At 46.6% G+C, this 17,459-nt stretch overlaps 1 protein-coding gene across 5 annotated transcripts in view; it reads right to left on the bottom strand.

Moving 5' to 3' along the window:
* The window catches only part of LOC100344656 (kinesin-like protein KIF9), a 59,344-nt gene extending 41,890 nt beyond the window's left edge, over positions 1-17,454 (bottom strand). Inside the window, exons 1-6 of one of the 5 annotated variants that reach the window (XM_017343719.4) lie at positions 17,067-17,453; positions 10,833-10,958; positions 10,489-10,586; positions 8,713-8,878; positions 6,900-7,006; positions 4,555-4,779 (exon numbers count right to left, since the gene is read on the bottom strand). In XM_017343719.4, the coding sequence (XP_017199208.2) occupies positions 4,555-4,779; positions 6,900-7,006; positions 8,713-8,878; positions 10,489-10,581 (591 nt within the window). In that variant the 5' untranslated portion in view covers positions 10,582-10,586; positions 10,833-10,958; positions 17,067-17,453. Of the gene's footprint in view, positions 1-4,554; positions 4,780-6,899; positions 7,007-8,712; positions 8,879-10,488; positions 10,587-10,832; positions 10,959-16,994 lie in introns of all 5 variants that reach the window. The other 4 variants (XM_070051026.2, XM_017343720.4, XM_008260351.5 and 1 more) reach the window with 4 other exon arrangements.
* Positions 17,455-17,459: the final 5 nt, after the last annotated feature.

A 17,459-nucleotide genomic window follows, 5' to 3' on the forward strand; every position in this document is an offset into this window, starting at 1 on the left:
CCCCAAAGACTGCACCCACTGGATGTGGCACCACTGAAACTAAACCTACCCTCAACCTCAACCCTAGAGGATTACAGAGAAGGCTGCTTCAGCACTGGACAGGACAGAAACAGGAAAGCAAAGGAAAGCAAAACCATCCCCAGAGAAGCTGTGGCACAGCCTGGAAAGCTATGGTTTTGAATTAAGGTGGTACCTGATTGATATCTTCCCAAATGTTCTGGTTAGAGTAAAAGCACATTCTTCAAAGGCCTTCAGGAATCCCCTCCATTTTTCAATGGCAATGACCAGAACACAGTCAAATATAAATAGGCACAGAAGCCAATAAGGAATTGAGAAAGTAGATGGACTGAAACTCCTAGACACTTTGGTCACTAGAAGTACCAAAGACTCTATAACTATACTTAACATGTTTTTAAAAATAAGAAACTTCAAATTATTTAACAGAAAATCACAAAACGTAGCACTTTTGTACAGTGGGTTAAGCCACTGCCTGCACCAGCATCTCGTAAGAGTGCTGACCCACTTCTGATCCAGCTTCTTGCTAATGCGCCTGGAAAGGCAGTGGACAATGGTCCAAGTGTTTGGACACCTGCCACCTACATGGGAGACCCAGATGGAATTCCTGGCTCCTGGGTCTGGGTCAGGCCATTGCAGCCATTTGTGGAGTAAACCAGTGGATCAAAGACCTCTTTCTCTGTCTCCTTCAATCTCTGTAACTTTGCCTTTCTTTCTTTTTTTTTTTTTTTTAAAAGCCATTTATTTATTTCAAAGTCAGAGTTACACAGAGATAGAAGGAGAGGCAGAGAGAGAGAGAGAGAGAGAGAGAGGTCTTCAATCCGCTGGTTCATTCCCCAATTGGCTGCAATAGCCAGAGCTGCGCCGATCCGAAGTAGGAGCCAGAAGTTTCTTCCGGGTCTCCTGTGGGGAGCAACTCGGACTAGACTAAGTTACTGGAATTAAGACTTATTTTATGCATCTGCTCTCCCACAATATGGCGCTGGGAGAGGAGGCAACAGCTTCTACCCAGCTGCCTCTCACCAACTTGACAAGCTGCAGGAGCTGCTCCTGATTGGAGGAGAGCAGCGTACTCGGCGTGTGGGTAGCAGAGTTGGGATTGGCGGAGGAGGACTATAAAGGAGGAGAGAGACAACATGCACCAGGAACATCTAAGGGGAACATCTATCTGAAGGAACACCTGTGCAGCCCCCGAGAGAGCTGGCCGGCGGTGTGCCACTCCCCTGCGGAAGTGGGGAATGTGGCAGGGGGAACCTCCCTTCCACCTCCGTGGAAGGGACGGTAGCCAACCCGGGAAGAACCAGCAGCAAACCCGGGGAGGGCCGAGCAGACGAAAGAACAACGCAGGGTCCTGTGTCATTCCTCCATGAAGACGGGGAGCGACATCTCCTACACAGGTGTAGGGGACCAAGGACTTGGGCCACCTTCTACTGCTTTCTCAGGCCATAGCAGAGAGCTGTATCGGAAGTAGTGCAGCCAGGACTTGAAATGGCGCCCATATGGGGTGCTGGCACTGCAGGCAGTGGCTTTACCTGCTACAACACAGGGCCAGCCCTGTAACTTTGCTTTACAAATAAATAAATAAATAAATCTTTTTTTTTTTTAAAGAACTAAATAGAACTTCTAGAAATTAAAAAACTACCATAATGATGAACTCAGTAGACATGACTTGTAGCAAAGACACACAGAGAAGATGGAATTAGGAGCCGGTGCTGTGATATAGCGGGTAAAGCCACTGCCTGCAGTGCCAGCATCCCATGTGGGTGCCAGTTCGAATCCAAGATGCTCCACTTCTGACCCAGCTCTCTGCTGTGGCTTGGGAAAACAGTAGTGATGGCCCAAGTGTTTGGGTCCATGTACCCGCATGGGAGACCCAGAAGAATCTCCTGATTCCTAGCTTCAGATTGGCATGGCTCTGGCCGTTGTAGCCATCTGGAGAGTGAACCAGTGGATGGAAGACCTCCTTCCCTCTCTCTCTGCCTCTTCCTCTCTGTAACTCTGCTTTTCAAAATAAAATAAATAAGTCTTCAAAAAAAAAAAAAACACACCAAGAATTAGTGAATTCAAACAGGGTCACAAAAAGGTATTAAAAATAACTCATAAAAATACATCATGGGAAAAATGGAAAAGAGTGTAAGATAAACTGGGAATAGATGAGAGGTCAGGTATTAAGAGTTCAGAAGCATGGGGCTGGTGCTATGGTGCAGCTCTCTCCTACAGCCTGGGAAAGCAGTAGAGGATGGCCTGAGTGCTTGGGTCCCTGTACTCGCATGGGAGACCTGGAGGAAGTTCCTGGCTTCTGGCTTTGGATCAGGCCAGCTGCAGCCATTGTACCCATTTGGGAAGTGAACCAATGGATGGAAGATATCTCTTTCTGCCTCTGCCTCTTTGTAACTCTGCCTTTCAAACAAATAAAATCTTAAAAAAAAAAAAAAGAGTTTAGAAGAAGAATGATAGGAGAAGGTAATATTGGAGAAAGGGTGGGTGCAAAAATTTCCCAAGAAGCACAGCAGAGGCAGGCACATGGCACAGTGGGTTAAACTGCTGCTTCGGCCACCATCATCCCCTATCGGAGTGTTCAGGATTGAGTCCTGTTCTGCTGCTTGTTCAGCTTTCTGCTGATGTGCTTGGGAGGCAGCAGATGAGTCCTTGCCACGCACACGGTGTCTCTTCCCTGTAGACACAAGGATCAGGCACAAATTATCCTGAAAACAACCATGTGGGGTCTTCAAAAAAGCTCATGGAATACACACGTTATGAAAAAGCTATAATGGTTTTCAAGATTTTTTACACCAACATAAACTATAATTCCATTTCCCATGTACTTCCATCCTCTCATATTCAACTTCAAAATATAAAGTTTCATTGATGCATAATTCAAACACCATAAAACCCCTGTTTAAAATATATAGTTCAATGATTTTTTAAAATTTTTTTTTTATTTTTTGACAGGCAGAGTGGACAGTGAGAGAGAGAGACAGAGAGAAAGGTCTTCCTTTGCCGTTGGTTCACCCTCCAATGGCTGCCAAGGCCGGCGCGCTGCGGCTGGCGCACCGCGCTGATCCGATGGCAGGAGCCAGGAGCCAGGTGCTTTTCCTGGTCTCCCATGGGGTGCAGGGCCCAAGCACCTGGGCCATCCTCCACTGCACTCCCTGGCCACAGCAGAGAGCTGGCCTGGAAGAGGGGCAACCGGGACAGAATCCGGCGCCCCGACCGGGACTAGAACCCGGTGTGCCGGCGCCACAAGGTGGAGGATTAGCCTAGTGAGCCGCGGCGCTGGCCCTAGTTCAATGATTTTTAATAGATTTGCAGAGCTGTGTAGCCATTAGCATGTCCGTGCTTTAGAACTTCTGCATCAGCTCCGAAAGTACCCCCGGCCCATGATCTATTTTCAGAGTCTACTTGAATGGACTCATATACTATGTGCTCTTCTAGGGCTGAATTCTTTCCCTTGGCATGTTCTCAAGCTATCCACCTTGCAGCATGTATATACCATATTCCCTTTTATTGACAGTTTTCATTGTATGGATGGATCACATTTTGTCTATCCATTTATCAGCTGACAGGTATTTGGGGGCATTTCCAGTCTTTGGCTATTCCGAATGACGCTGTTCTGAATATCGGCATTCAAGTTTTTGTATGCACATATGTCTTCACGTTTCTTGGGCAACCTAGGAGGAGAATGGCTAGGTCCTACGACAAAATTACTCTTAATGTTTTAGGAAACTGCCTAAGTGGCTGCACCATTTTACATTCCCACCAGTAACATACGAGTTCCAGTCTGTATGATTTATTTATTTATTTTTTGACAGGCAGAGTGGACAGTGAGAGAGAGAGACAGAGAGAAAGGTCTTCCTTTACCGTTGGTTCACCCTCCAATGGCTGCTGCGGCCAGCGTGCTGTGGCCGGCGCACCACGCCGATCCAATGGCAGGAGCCAGGTACTTCTCCTGGTCTCCCATGGGGTGCAAGGCCCAAGCACTTGGGCCATCCTCCACTGCACTCCCTGGCCACAGCAGAGAGCTGGCCTGGAAGAGGGGCAACCGGGACAGAATCCGGTGCCCTGACCAGGACTAGAACCCGATGTGCCGGTGCCGCAAGGTGGAGGATTAGCCTAGTGAGCCGCGGTGCTGGCCATGCCTGTATGATTTTTAAAAGAACAACACACACTTGATTGATTTGTAAGAGCTTTTATGCTCCAAGGCCATTCATCCTTATTTTTTCTTTACAACAAGTTCTCATGATTTAATGTTCACTGAAAATGGGAGCAAAAGAATAACTTCAACCAACAGACAGAAAAAATTGCATAGGAAAGAAGAATAGAAGGAAATATACGTTATACGTTACTGCTGCCTTATGTAAAAAAATAAAAAGATTGAGCAAATTCTTTTTTGGTCCTATAGCTTTTTTCAGTACCATCTAAATGTGCTAAATGAGCATCTATTGGCATTTTCACCTGGACCATCGAAGGAAGTAGAAAGCTGAGAAGGCAGGAGGGAGGGAGAGGAAGGAAAGGGTCCCACAGACTTGATCATCTCACCTCAAAAAGGAGGACGAAGGCGTCCTCCTCCTGACTGGTGAGGTGGACTGACAAGCCCTTAACGAAGACTCCTTGTGGGTTTTCCACGATGGTCATTGGTGTGACGGAAGGTCCAACGTAGGGCAGAGTGGACAGGAGATCAAACAGGTTCTCGTTGTAGATTTCCAGGTAGGAAACACGCACTGTGATGGCATGTGTGGGGCGTTCTTTGATCATCCTAAAAACCTGGATGAAAGGTTGCACAGCAGTCACTCCAAGCTGGCTAGTACTGGGGTGGGGGGGAGCACTGGGAAGTGTGAGATAACTCTTGCCCTAATGGCATTTGCAGACTAGGTGATCAGCCAACAGCATCAGTTATTATTAGCACAGCAGGTGACATTTATTTTCATCTTATAGCTTTTGGAGGCTTGATTTACAATCTGCCTAACACGTGTAAAGTCCCAAGTAGTAGAGACATGATGAATGTAAAGATCTCTTAATTTATGGAATGTCATCATATACGTGCCTCTTTCATGTCTGCTGTTTAATCCCCTCTGAAGCAGGGCAGGGCAATATCCACTTGAAGGCTTCAGAGACCATTCATCTAGGGTCACCCTGCTGGTAGGGGTAGAAGCAAACCCAGAGTCTGTGTTTCTCAACTCCTTATCCCGTCCCCAGTATTTATCATATAAGTGACTTTGAACTGGTCTTTCCCCCTCGCTGGGCCTTAATTTTCTTATCTGTCAAATGGGGAGCCAGGCAATATAATCCCTGAGGTCCCACTTTCCCCTGACAGTACAGACCTGTGCTGTCTAAAATGGTAGACACCAGCCATAGATGACTGCTGAGCAGTTGCCAGTGGCAATGAACTGAAGCTTAAATTTCATTTAACTTCAGTTAAACTTTAATTACAAACTAGTAATTCAGTTATTGGTAAGCTTCCTAAGAATATCTGGAACAACTTGGGTACATAAATCTTTCCTCAATGCTAACTTCTGTGAAATCTAAATACAGACCCAATATTTCTGACGAACACTGCCTAAACTGAAATGCGCTCTAGGTATAAAACACACATTGAATTTCAAAAACTTAGTATGAGAAAAAGAATTTAAAGTATCTAGATAACTTTTATATTGGTTATATGTGGAAATGATACTTTGGGTTTGTTGAGTTAAATGAAACACATTGTTAAAATTTTCACCAATTTTACTTTTCTATGGCTCCTGGAAAACTCAAAATTGCATACCTGACTTGCATCATATTTCTGTTGGATGACACTGAGGCATACTACTAAAATCTAAGCTGTTGAGCTACTGAATGAAACTTTGGCAGTGGGGTATGAAGGGCATTGCTTCAAAAACCAGAGCATGGACAGCAAACAGACTGGAGGGGTGTGTATACTTCTTATAGGGCAGGACCGTAAAATTAAACATGCCCTTCGAGAAAGATCTTTCATCTCCTACCTCCAACCAGAGGGTCCTCCCAGAACCCCATAAGCTAGTGGGCCCCAAAGAAGGGCCCCTCTGCCTGTCTTTAGTCATACTTTCAGAACCCCAGCCCTGACAGGTCAAGTCCCATCCTGCTTCTTGTCTTGGCTCTTTCAGGGGATGTAGTGGTAAAAGAGACCAGAGCAGGCTGGCAGGAAAGCTTTGCAGGGGTTCACCTTCCCCTCATTAAGGCCAGGAACATTGGGGAGGGGGGTATTTGGCATAGCTGTGAAGTCATCCCTTGGGATACTTGCATCCCATATTGAACTGCTTGGGGTCAAGTTCTGGCTCTACTTCCAATCCAAATTCCTATTATTGTGCAGCCTGGGAGGCAGCAGACAATGGATCAAGTACTTGGGTCCCTACCACCATGTGAGAGATGTGCATGGAGTTATAGGCTCCTGGCTTTGGCCTGACCCACTACCAGCTGTTGCGGGCATTTGGGGAGAGAACCAGCTAACAAAAGATCATCCATTCATATTCATTTTCTCTCTGTTTCTCTCTCTCCTCTCTGTCTCTCTTAATAAAAGTAAATAAAACTTTAAAAACTGTTTTTTTTAAAAAAAAAAAAAAACCAGGAGCATGATTAGGAACTTTGAATCCTTAGGACCTTTGAATCCTTAATTACAGGATCATGGGCCATCAGAGCTCTTCATAAATGAGGGTTCAGCTCAGGGCGGGTATGGAGCAGAGTCTGAAACCTGGTTTCCAGATACCTCAAACCCCACCTCTGGCCATGTGTATCCCATCTGATACCAGCATTGGTTGCCATTCCTCTGAGGGCTGGATCCCATGACTTCAGTAGCTGGCCGGGGCTGGGCAGTATCTTGCAGAAAGAGGGGACCTGTGTGGCACCCCTCCCAAGGACCCAATCTCTACCTGCTGCAGGGCACGAGGGAGGATCCCCCGGTGCTTGTAATTCTCAGTTGCCCCCGTCATGGTGTATGTCTTGCCAGCTCCTGTCTGCCCATAACAAATGATGGTACCTGCAAACATTTCAAAACATGTCTTGGTGACATTCAGAAAAATAACTCCAAAGACAATTCTCCCACTCCCCTGGCAAGTCTCAGGTCAGCAAGGACCTTGGGATGAAGGTGGGCAATGGGATCAGTCAAACACGCCAGGAATCCCCCTATGGAGGTGGTGGGTAGACAGGGGAACTGTGACATTAACAACCAAGACATAGACTTCTGTCCTGGATCTGGGGTCACACAGTATTCCACTGCCCCTTTCACCAAGAGATGTTCTGGTCTTGAGGCTTCCCAGAACACGGAAGCGCAGGGAACAGAGGAACTGGAATGCTTCCCAGAAAGACGAGGAAGGAGACAGGAGCTTCAGCCCATGTTTATGAAGTCTATCCACAGGAGACATCAACTTAGCCACAGAGATGAAAGCTTTAAAAATCTCCATGAAGAGACACAGTAGGGAGGGCATTTCCTGCCAATGCTGAGAATTCTCTGCTGACTGCAAATTCCCAGAGCATCAAACAAGGCCCCTGGTCCAGAAATGGGCCACTACGATCAGGCGAGGATCTGGTCCCACTGCCCTTCCTGGGCAAAATTTCACGTGCACCTGTCATGTCCTTTAGGTCTCCACCCCCACCAGGCAGTCACCCTGGGGTCCACCTGCTCTTCCTCATGGCTTGGCCAGTCTGAGCTAGACCCCATCCCAGAGGCTGCCTCTGGGCATTCACACAGCAGACCAGCTGGGGCCACAGAGGGCTGTGGAAATCACATTTGCTCTAGTTCTAGGGATTGGTGGCAGGTTTGAAAAGAGGGGCCCTAATTCAGCATTTGAATTAGAGCCAGAAACAGGGTCTGTTATCACAACAAACTGAGCAGGAAGGAGTCACATCAGTTGACTCAGAGCCCATTTGTGCTTCTACAGCACCCAGTGCCCAAGACACTCAACCTCCCTGGGCCTTGCTTCCTGTCTCCACCTCCTCAGGGCCACATTCTCTCAGGGCATCATGAAAACCAATGAGAATTTCTTTGGTCAGTGGGACCATATGGATAACATGCACGAAAAACTGCAATGTCTGAGCATCCACACTCAACAGACTTACATAGAGAACCTAAAATATGCAAAACCGGAACATTCTAATTAGCAACCACCACATGGCAAAAATCAACATTGCAAAAACCTATGATGTATTCTTTTCAAGGATTTTAATCCTTTTAATATTTTAAATCAATCTTAAATGAACAAGGTTGTAAAATTCCCTAATAAAGCTGCTTTTAAGAAGATCAAATTCTAATCAAGTTTTTGGTGGAATGTAATTAATCCTATAACAGAACATGAACAGTACATTGATAATGTTATAGGACAGAAATAGCTCCTAGCAGGCAGTTAGAGAAAAATGTTTGAACTCTGTCAAATTCATCATAAAGGCATATCTTCAAAACTAATATTTGAGGGATCTGAGACAGATAATAGTTGAACCTCCATGACATGTAAAAAAGCCAGGGGCTTTTAATCTTCCTAGGAGGGTAGGATCCCAGAACACGGGATCAAACCATGCCGACAGTGTCACCACTCAAACAGTAAGTCTATCACCACAAGAACATGCAGACAGAAAAATAAGCATACAAATGCTAGGAAATGTGTGAGCCTTTTATTTCATTCACTACAGAACCGTTGCACCTCTTGCTTCAGGAGGGGCTCCTGGTAAGACAACAGTTAATTAAATTACCATTATAGCCATCAAGGGCCTGAGAAACCACATCTTGTGCCACTGTCTCATAAACCAAGTCCTGGGATGCGTCATGGAGGACTCCATCCAGCTTGAATGACCAATCTGTCTGCTGGTTATTGACAATTCCTCTCCTTGTGTCCTTTTTAAAGTGAATATCAATGCTCTGGGAAAAAAATAGGTAGAGAAGGTTATTTGTCAGGAAACTGGTGCAAAAAAAAAAATCATTGACCTTGAGAAAATAGCAGTGAACTTGAGAATCCATAGGAACTCCCTCATATGCACTGATAATAGGCACGAATGCTTTTGGATGGGAGAGGGGAGCTTGTGCACAGAGGCCACAAGACATCAGTAGAGGAAAGGTCTAGAGCCTGGAGCACCCCCGAGTTTCAGCACAGTTTAGAAGGTGCTGTCTGTCATGCTTCCCCCATCTATGTCACAGGGTCCGGAAAATGTTCTGATTAAGCAAGGTGAGATTCAGCAAGTACATGGAGGTACTGAATTAGGGCATAACGAGCAGGGAGCTTGGTGCCAGGCCTGGGTGCCAGCCCCATCTCCCTGCTTCCCTGCTCCCTGCTGTGAGGCCTCCCTCAGCTCTGCATTGTAGTGAGCTCCTACTTCTACACCTGGTGTGGGCCAGTGTAACAAGGAAAAGAACAGCCACAGAAAACACCCTGGCCTTTCTGGATACACTCACTCACAGGGATCATAGTGAAGCGGGGGAGTCCAGCTTGCTGTGGTCAGCAGATATTAAGGTGTACACTCCTTGGCAGCTGGGCAGCTGTGGCTGCAGCTGGTTCAAGGACACCATCGGGTAAGGTCAATTCCCGTATAATCCCCAGCTTCTTGATGCAGACTTCTGATGTGAACAGACTCTTGCTGATATCTTGCACTGGCTGCTGTCATCTGGGAGCCAAGACATGGCCATGCAGTGCGACACTAACACCAAGAACACGGGCTGTAGTATGCCCACAGACGTTTGCTGAATGAAAACACCCAACACTTGGCTGCTGACCTAAGCCTGCACAGGCTTCAGAAGGGTTCTGAGGACACAGGCCAGATAAATCGTTCCAGTTCTTGTGATCGGTTTCTCACACTGCCTTGATAAATTTAACAGTAACAAACTCAAGACATTCTTAGCGGCAGAGACTATGGTGCCCTGGGATAAGCTGATACTTGGGATGCCTGTACACCACATCAGAGTGCTGGTTCAAGACCCAGCTCCTCCACTTCTGATCCAGCTCCTGGCTAATGTGCCAGCAAAAGCAGCGGATGATGGTTCAAGTATTTGGGTCCCTGCCACTCACAGGGGGGATCCAGATGGAATTCTAGGCTCCTGGCTTCGGGCTGCTCCAGGCCTGCCTGTTGTGAGCATTTGAATCAAAAGACAGAAGATTTTCTCTCTCTGTCTCTGTCTCTCTCTCCTCCCTCCTTTTCAAATAAACAAATAAATCTTTTTTAAAAAAGACATTTTTACTATATTCCCTCAAAGATTGCATAATGCCAGACCTAATCACCAGCAAGTGTTGAGTGTGGGAAAATGTCCATTTTCTTGTGTCTGATATTAAATTATTAAAAGACAAAGATGGGAGGCTCAAAAACTTCCCAAATAACAGCATCATGAGGGAGTGGTTTGGACTTGACAGATTCTAGAATCCACTGGAACTCTGACCAGTTCTGTCTTGGTCCTGAGGCAGCTGCTCAGAAACAGGGTCACACTACTGAGGTAGGATGGGGAGAGGCCCAGGCAGGTGAAGGCAAACACACGGCACTTACTTTGTTGTCATCTCCATAGGTGATCATTTCATGAGCAAAGTCATCAGTGGGTTTGACACGCACAAACGCATGAACTTTTTTCCTAGTATCCATTCTAGCTAAGGAGAAGAAAATGGCAAGATTTTCAGCAGCCACTGTGAAATAACGACGAGTTATTCATTGAGATCAGAAGATCAGGCATTCATTAAGAGATCGGAAAGAGCACCATTTCCTCCCGCCCTGCAGAGGGCCAGGCTTCCTCTTGGCCCCTCCGCAGGGCATTTGTTACCAGCGACTCTGTAAGACCAAAACTCTTTATGAAGGCTCCCTATCTTAGTCAGCTTTGCATTACTATAAGGAAATACCTGAGGCAGCTTAACTTTATGGAGAGGGAAAGTTTATTTCGGCTTGTGGTTCTGGAGATCTGCCCATTGGTTCAGCCTCTGGTGATTTTCTTGCTGGTAGACTCCAAAGGTAGCCCAGGGCATCACCTGGCAAGAGGCAAGGAGCATGTGTGTCTGTCTGCACAAACGTGATCTCTCGTCCAGCCACATGATTCAATCACGGGGCCTCACCTAACAATCTAACCTAACCTCTACCCGAATGCCCCACTTCTAGACTTCGTTGGATTGAATTATTACCCTTAGAATCATTAATGTAAGACTCTGCAGACTAAACTCTTCAGTTTGAGGGGAACAAATAACCAAGCCACAGTACTTCCTTTATTTGCCTCATCTTAGATGTTGTTTCTAGAAATGTTCTGCATCTAAGATGGGCCCGCTTATGTTTTGCCTCACTGGTTCTATCTTCTTCAAAAACACTATAGAATACATTCATTTTGGGGCTGGCGCTGTGGTGCAGCAGGTTAAGCTGCCACCTGCAGTGCTGGCATCCCATACAGGCACTGCTTTGTGTCCAGGCTGCTCCTCTCTGCTGTGGTCTGGGAAAGCAGTGGAAGATGGCCCAAGTCTTTGGGCCCCTGCACCCACGTGGGAGACCCAGAGAAGCTTCTGCTTCCTGGCTTTAGCCTAGCCCAGCCCCAGCCATTGCAGCCATTTGGGGGAATGACCCAGAGGATCAAAGACCTCTCTTTCTGTCTCTCTCTCTGTCTTTCAAAATAAATTAAAAAATCTTAAAAAAATACATTCATACTCATTTTTTCTTCTTTAACATGGCTTGCTTTAGATACAGAATCCCCTCTTCTACTTAGACCAACTGAATCAGAAACATATGCCCTGACGGTATATTTAGTATAGTCTAGAATCAACTATTCCTTCTCTTCTCACTCCATTGAAAGAAAAAGCAAAAAGTCCCCTATCTTACCCTCTTCTCCTAAAACCTAAGTACAGCCTCATCATTTCCTTTCAGGTAGCCACAAATACATGTGCCTTCCCTCATCTATACAATCATGAATACCATGTACAAGCTCAGTAAAATGTTAAAATAAGTTTCTAGTGTTGTTTCCTGGACTATGATGGAAGAGTATAGATACAAGTGACAGGGAGGCAGATTTGGGTAAATGACTTTTCTAGATGTCAGGATGGAAAAGACCTTCTCAAGGTAGTGTGTTGACAAACACTGTCAATAGTTAGGTCAACAGGGATGCTACAAAGGTGACTGCTGCACTGAATGGAGGACTGATTCATGAGACCCTGTCCAATAAAAATAACTTATAAAAATTTAAAAATTGAATTGCACAACCCTCTAAATAATTAATATCATATTTTCTAGGATATTAGTATCACTGGTCAAATTACACTGAACTCCCTCTTAGGAATGCTTGTGTAAAAATATTCAATATTAATCAGATGGTCAGTTTTGTTTCTAGCACTGACATATGTGAAGAAACAAACAGGGTTATTAAACAGAGGTGATAATGTATGGTACTGTAGCATATTGGGCTAAGCCTCTGCCTGCAGTGCCAGCATCTCATATGGGCACCAGTTTGGATCCTGGCTGCTCCTCTTCCAATCCAGCTTCCTACTAATGGCCTGGGAAATCAGTAGAAGATGGCCCAAGTACTTGGGCTCAAGCTCCTGGCTCCTGGCTTTGGATCAGCCCGGCTCAGGCTGTTGCAGGGATTTGGGGAGTGAACCAGCAGTTGAAGACCTTTCTCTCTGTCTTTCTCTCTCTATTACTACATCTTTCAAGACATAAATTTCCTTTTTTTCCTTTTTTTTTTTTGACAGGCAGAGTGGACAGTGAGAGAGAGAGACAGAGAGAAAGATCTTCCTTTTGCCGTTGGTTCACTCTCCAATGGCTGCCGCGGCCGGCGCACCGCGCTGATCCGATGGCAGGAGCCAGGTGCTTCTCCTGGTCTCCCATGGGGTGCAGGGCCCAAGCACTTGGGCCATCCTCCACTGCCTTTCCGGGCCACAACAGAGAGCTGGCCTGGAAGAAGGGAAACTGGGACAGAATCCGGCGCCCCGACCGGGACTAGAACCTGGTGTGCCGGCGCCACAAGGCGGAGGATTAGCTTATTGAGCTGCGGTGTGCATACATTTCCTAAAAAATAAACAGAGGTGATAATGACACTAACTTTTATTGCTTTAAGGGAGACTTAAAACTTAATAATCAACTTAGCCGGCGCCGCGGCTCAGTAGGCTAATCCTCCGCCTTTTGGCGCCAGCACACTGGGTTCTAGTCCCGGTCAGGGTGCCGGATTCTGTCCCGGTTGCCCCTCTTCCAGGCCAGCTCTCTGCTGTGGCCAGGGAGTGCAGTGGAGGATGGCCCAAGTGCTTGGGCCTTGCACCCCATGGGAGACCAGGAGAAGCACCTAGCTCCTGCCTTCGGATCAGCGCGGTGCGCCGGCCGCAGCGTGCCGGCCTCAGCGGCCATTGGAGGGTGAACCAATGGCAAAGGAAGACCTTTCTCTCTGTCTCTCTCTCTCACTGTCCACTCTGCCTGTCAAAAAAAAAAAAAAAACAAAAACAAACAAAAAAAAAAACCAAACAAAAAAAACCAAACTTAATCAACTTTTCATTATACACATTGATGACAAAGGATTATATATTGAGAGAAAATTCCAAGATTTCTAAGGAAAGTTAAGTAAAAACCATCTGTAATCAAGATTGCATTAAATATGGTTAAGTAATACTAAAAAATAAGATAAAAATCTCTAACTTTATTACTCAAAATGACTGGAAAAATCAATAGAATAATTTTAAATTGTCCTAAGATGAAACTTTTTTTTTTTTTTGATAGGCAGAGTTAGACAGTGAGAGAGAGAGAGAGACAGAGAGAAAGGTCTCCATTCCGTTGGTTCACCCCCCAAGTGGACTCTATGACCGGCGTGTTGCTGCCAGCTTGCCTCGCCGTTCTGAAGCCAAGAGCCAGGTGCTTCCTCCTGGTCTCCCATGTGGGTGCAGGGCCCAAGCACTTGGGCCATCCTCCACTGCCTTCCTGGGCCGCAGCAGAGAGCTGGACTGGAAGAGGAGCAACCGGGACAGAATCTGGCACCCCAACCAGGACTAGAACCCAGGGTGCCAGTGCCGCAGGTGGAGGATTAGCCTAGTGAGCCACAGCACCGGTCAAGATGGAACATTTCTAATTTTACTTATAAACTTTGTATTATTTTATCTGAAATAATACAAGTTTCATATTTTTTCCTTTTTCTTAATAATTTGAAGAATATCATCACATAGCAGTCCTAAAATTAGGCTGTCAAACTTTTAAAAAATATTTATATTCATGGTACTATAAATATAAATATTAAAAATCCACTAGGAATTACTGCTCCATATTGTGGATGGAGAAGGGGTGTGCAGGCACAACAGTTGCTATATTATGCACTTCTTTTTTGACCTCCCATCAGCATCAGATCAGTTCAACAAGAAATGATGCATTTTCCCCTAAAATAAGGAGAAAGGATAGAGGTAAGGCTAAAGAAAACTTCTGGAAACACTTTTGAAAATGACAATCACCAAAGGCATTTGCTGCAGCATTTGTATAAGGTTAGGGAAACGAGGCATCAGGAGCTGTCAATTTCCAGCTTCAAATTGGAAAAAAATTGCTTGCTGACACCACTGCCGAGGACTCTGGCAAATAAACTGAAAAGATACTTAATATACTCTAAAGTAATTTTAACACCTTTAGTGTAAATAAATGAAAAGATAATCACATATTACAGATATTTCTTCCTTTGTGTAGTTAGTATTGTTCTTTAAAAAAAAATACATTACAGGCTGATGCTGTAGTGTAGAAGGTAAAGCCACTGCCTGCAGTGTTGGCATCCTATATGGGCATCAGTTTGAGTCCTGGCTACTCCACTTCTATTCCAGCTCTCTGCTAATGCTCCTGGGAAAGCAGAGGAAGGCCCCTGCACCCAACTGGGGGACCTGGAGGAAGCTCCTGGCTCTTGGCTTCAGGTCAGCCCAACCCTGACCATTGTGGCCATTTGAGGAGTGAACCAGCAGATGACAGATTTTCTCTCTTTCAAATAAAATAAATAAATCGTAAGAAAAATACATTGAAGAATGGTAACACTTTACATGTTAATTATCTACAAAGGGGTTATTGTTACCTCACAAAAATTACTTCAGATATTAAAAATATGTCTTTCAACATGTCCAGATGTAACTTATTACACTTGGTTTCCTCTTCCAACTATATCTCCCTAGAGTATGCATGTACTTCCTATATTTCTCATGTTATTAGGAAGTCTTCCCCTAGCCACTCTGTGGCCAATTAGACATTTGTGTTTTATTTTATTTTTTTTAAAGATTTATTTATTATTTATCTGAAAGTCAGAGTTACAGAGAGAGGAGAGGCAGAGAGAAAGAGAGGTCTTCCATCTGCTGGTTCACTCCCCAATTGGCCACAATGGCTGGAGCTGCACCAATCTGAAGCCAGGAGCCAACAGTTTCAGACCTTTGTATTTTAGAAAATGAATCTTGGGGCTGGTGCTGTGGCATAGCAGGTAAAGCTGCCACCTGCAGTGCCGGCATGCCATTTAGGTGCTGTTTCGAGTCCTGGCTGCTCCACTTCCAATCCAGCTCCCTGCTAATGTGCTTGGGAAAGCAGTGGAGGATGGCCCAAGTCCTTGAGTCCCTACACCCATGTGGGAGACCTGTATGAAACACCTGTTTCCTGGCTTGGGCCTGGCCCAGCTCTGGCCATTGTGGCCACTGGGGAGCGACCAGTGGATGGAAGACCTCTCTCTCTTTCTCTCTCTGTAACTCTGAATTTCAAATAAAATAAATAAATCTTTAAAACAATGATTCTGAAAGATATCTGGGGTGAACAAAGATAATGGCTTGTCCACTTTAAGTCCCCATATTTTTGTCTGCAAATTTGAACTCGAGAGATAAAAAGCCACAGATAGTCTCTTCATAAATTTCAAAAGGAGAACATCTCACCTGTAAGTTCGCTTTGATCTTTGCTGTTGGGGAGTTAGGAGAGAAGCGAGTTTTGACGCAAACACTTAAGCTCTATTTTTAAAGTTCTGAAAAACACTTCCCCTGTCACTCCCAGGGGCCCATCCTCCTGCCCTGGGAAGTTCAGATGTCATCCAGGGTATCCTTTGAAAGGGACCATGAAGAAGCAGGGGTGCTTTGAGAACAGGTGTTGAGACCTTAAACAAACACAGCAGGAGTGGAGCACAGCCCCGACCCAGGCCTGACCCTTCCCTGCCAACAACTGGCCAACATGCACATGCACATGCAGCACCTTTCCGCTGCCCACAGCCCTGGTATGCTCATGCCCCAGCTCCAAGCATGCTGGGAGCCACACCCAGCTGCAGAAAGCCTTCTGCGTGAACCACACCCTCCCAGGAGCCTGCTACCTGGCAGCTGCTCAACAGTGACACCTGCACTTACTGAAATCCTGCTAGTTATTGTTTTACGCTACTTCATTTGAGTGAGCTTCAGCTTCCAGATTAAACTATAAGGTACTTGAGGGCAAGGACTATGCCTTTTCTCTCTTTTGAATCCCCCCACCAGGCCCAGAACAGCGCCCAGCACAAAGCAGGTGCTTAAGAAATGGTGGCTGGTGGTGACAAAGGGCATGGCTGGAAGTCAGAAGACAGCTGAATCTCCCCATGTGTGTCCATCTTTGGTCACTACTGAGAGAGCCCCAGGGACACAGGATGCCACTCCCTCCCATACCGTCTCCAGTCCTGAGCCCACAGCCCTGCAGAAGAGTTGGGTTTCCAGGTGCCAGAAGCCCCTCATCAAATCTCCCCTTTTGGTGGCCTCCTGGGAAATGCCCCCTCTCTTCTGGACACCACCTTCGGGGGGTTCTGGTGCAGCAAAGTGAGTCAGGACACCCCGGAGCTGAGAGGCTCGTGGCTTCCTCATTTGAGAACGAACAGATTTGCCACTCAGCATCCCTGACTGATGGGAGAAAAGGCACCAGGCAGGTTCCTGTCCTTCAGAGCTCCTGCCCAGACGGGGGCTCTCATGGGGAACCCTCATAGCCACAGTACCCCCAAGCACCTGGACCCAAAACTCAGGGCCCAACTGCACCCAGCCTTGGGCTGAGCACAAAACTGCGATCCACACAAAACCAGCGTTTGTCTTTTTTCTTACCCTTTGTAGGGAGCCCGGGTGGCAAGGGTCCCTGTGCCCAATGCTGTCTTCTTTCTGTAAGGGTTTTCTTACCCGGAGGGCGAAGGGCCTGGCTCTGTGACCCAGTGAGAAAGCCCACGGGTACAGAAGAATCCTGAGACTCCTGGTCGCCGCCTCACGCCGCCCACGCCTCGGCAGCTCTGTGGGACCCGGGATACTACTAGCTCCGAGGACCCCTAGCTGCAGTCAACGCTGAAACAGGCCCCGCGGTGCTGCGCGCTTCCGCGCAGGACTTCGCAATCGAGCGACCCAAGTCGGGGACCCCCGGAGGCAGCGGTTTTCGAGCTTCGGCCGTTGGCACCGCCCGGGCGACATCGTCCAGCCTAGTCCCTTCCACTCCTCCCTCCGGCGCGCGGCCGCCACCGCAGGCACCTAACCCCGCACGCGACCCCGCAGTCAGCAGGTGCGGCAGCCCAGCTGTGTACA

The sequence above is a fragment of the Oryctolagus cuniculus genome, chromosome 10, assembly GCF_051225735.1.
Source record: "Oryctolagus cuniculus isolate XC-2025 breed Fujian yellow rabbit chromosome 10, ASM5122573v1, whole genome shotgun sequence".
In the NCBI taxonomy this organism is placed as follows: domain Eukaryota; kingdom Metazoa; phylum Chordata; class Mammalia; order Lagomorpha; family Leporidae; genus Oryctolagus; species Oryctolagus cuniculus.